General features: G+C 45.7%; 1 protein-coding gene across 1 annotated transcript in view; it reads right to left on the bottom strand.

The window, feature by feature from the left end:
* The window catches only part of LOC104809744 (sphinganine C4-monooxygenase 1-like), a 1,420-nt gene extending 333 nt beyond the window's left edge, over positions 1 to 1,087 (bottom strand). The window contains exons 1-2 of the mRNA XM_010535813.2: positions 678 to 1,087; positions 4 to 591 (exon numbers count right to left, since the gene is read on the bottom strand). Of these exons, the coding sequence (XP_010534115.1) occupies positions 49 to 591; positions 678 to 986 (852 nt within the window). The 5' untranslated portion in view covers positions 987 to 1,087 and the 3' untranslated portion in view covers positions 4 to 48. The remainder of the gene's footprint in view (positions 1 to 3; positions 592 to 677) is intronic.
* Between the last annotated feature and the right edge of the window lie 242 nt (positions 1,088 to 1,329).

Below are 1,329 nucleotides of genomic sequence, written 5' to 3'. Positions count from 1 at the left end.
CATCTCTCGTGAATTACAAATATACCTCTCTAAAATACGGGGAAGAGATCAAGAGTGTTGTTGCTTCATCATCCTGACCTCGAACCCACCTTCGGGACGCTTGAGGAGGTAGTAGGGCATGTAAGTGCCTAAAACTCTGTCCCAGAAGGAGAAAAAAGGCTGCGAGTAGTTGAACTTAACGCCGCTAAGCTGGTGGTGAACGTCGTGATAAGCTCCGTTATTATTGAAGAGCAAGTGGAAGACATTCCCAGGGAGCCAGAGGCCGCAATGGTCGTCGACGGTCTTGAGGGTGATCAAGCAGAAGAACCAGACGGCAGTGCGAGGAGTCATACCGGAGGCAAAGAAAGCAGCGGCTCCGCCGAGAGTGTCGAAGAAGGCCTCCACGGGGTGGTTATAGAGAGCTCCCACGGCGTAGGGGACGACGAGCCGGTGGTGCTGAGAGTGCACGTTTTGGTATAGGAACTTGTTGTGGTGCATGTACCTGTGCACGAAGTACTGACACGTGTCGAACACAAACATTGCTACCAACATTTGCATCATCTGAATCGTGATCGGCGGTTGCCCCGTTTCTTGGGCGGTGGATGATGTCAGCTGCACATGTACGTACGATCGATTGCGTGTTAGAAATCCTACGCAACTGAGATTGAGTCGGATAAAAAACAAACAAACTAATATACAAGAAAGCCGAAGTAGGAGATGGAGGCTTGGACAAGCTGTTGGAGGAGGACACCGCGGACGACGGAGGGTAGGGAAGGGACGTTCTTATGGAGGTGTTCGTGGAGGGAGTGGAGACTGTACTTCTCCATCATCCCACCCATTAGTTGGTATACTCCTGCGTACACCCAATATACGGCTATCGGCGCTATTATCCCCATCGTCTCGTCCCTCGCGTACCCTTCCCACACCACCATCCTTCCTTTCTTTTTTATTTTATTCTTTTGTACTACAGAAAAATTGTAACTATGGAGAACAAGGAGGGTATTCATGGCTTCTCCACGACTAATGTTACGATTATATACGCATGATTGATAGAAGAGACAAGAGTTGTTGGTAGATAGATATGTAGTAAGTCAAGTGATTATAATAGTCATATATATTGGAGTCCGCTCAAGGTTTGAGTTTTTGCCTCTCCGTAGTAATTTACTTATAACTCTCTAGAATAACGTAACGCATCCTACGTTAAAACTAGTGAAAGACGAATGCATGCTATAGTCAACGATTAGGATTACGTGGTCCGTAACATTCGTGATTTTACTATTGTTAAAAGCATTAGTCTAATTGATTATCAATAAATAATTATTGTGTAAGAAGTTAGCATGCAATTGTATA

The sequence above is a fragment of the Tarenaya hassleriana genome, unplaced genomic scaffold (assembly GCF_000463585.1).
Source record: "Tarenaya hassleriana unplaced genomic scaffold, ASM46358v1 Cleome163, whole genome shotgun sequence".
In the NCBI taxonomy this organism is placed as follows: Eukaryota; Viridiplantae; Streptophyta; class Magnoliopsida; order Brassicales; family Cleomaceae; genus Tarenaya; species Tarenaya hassleriana.
This window is presented reverse-complemented; position numbering and strand designations above follow the sequence as displayed.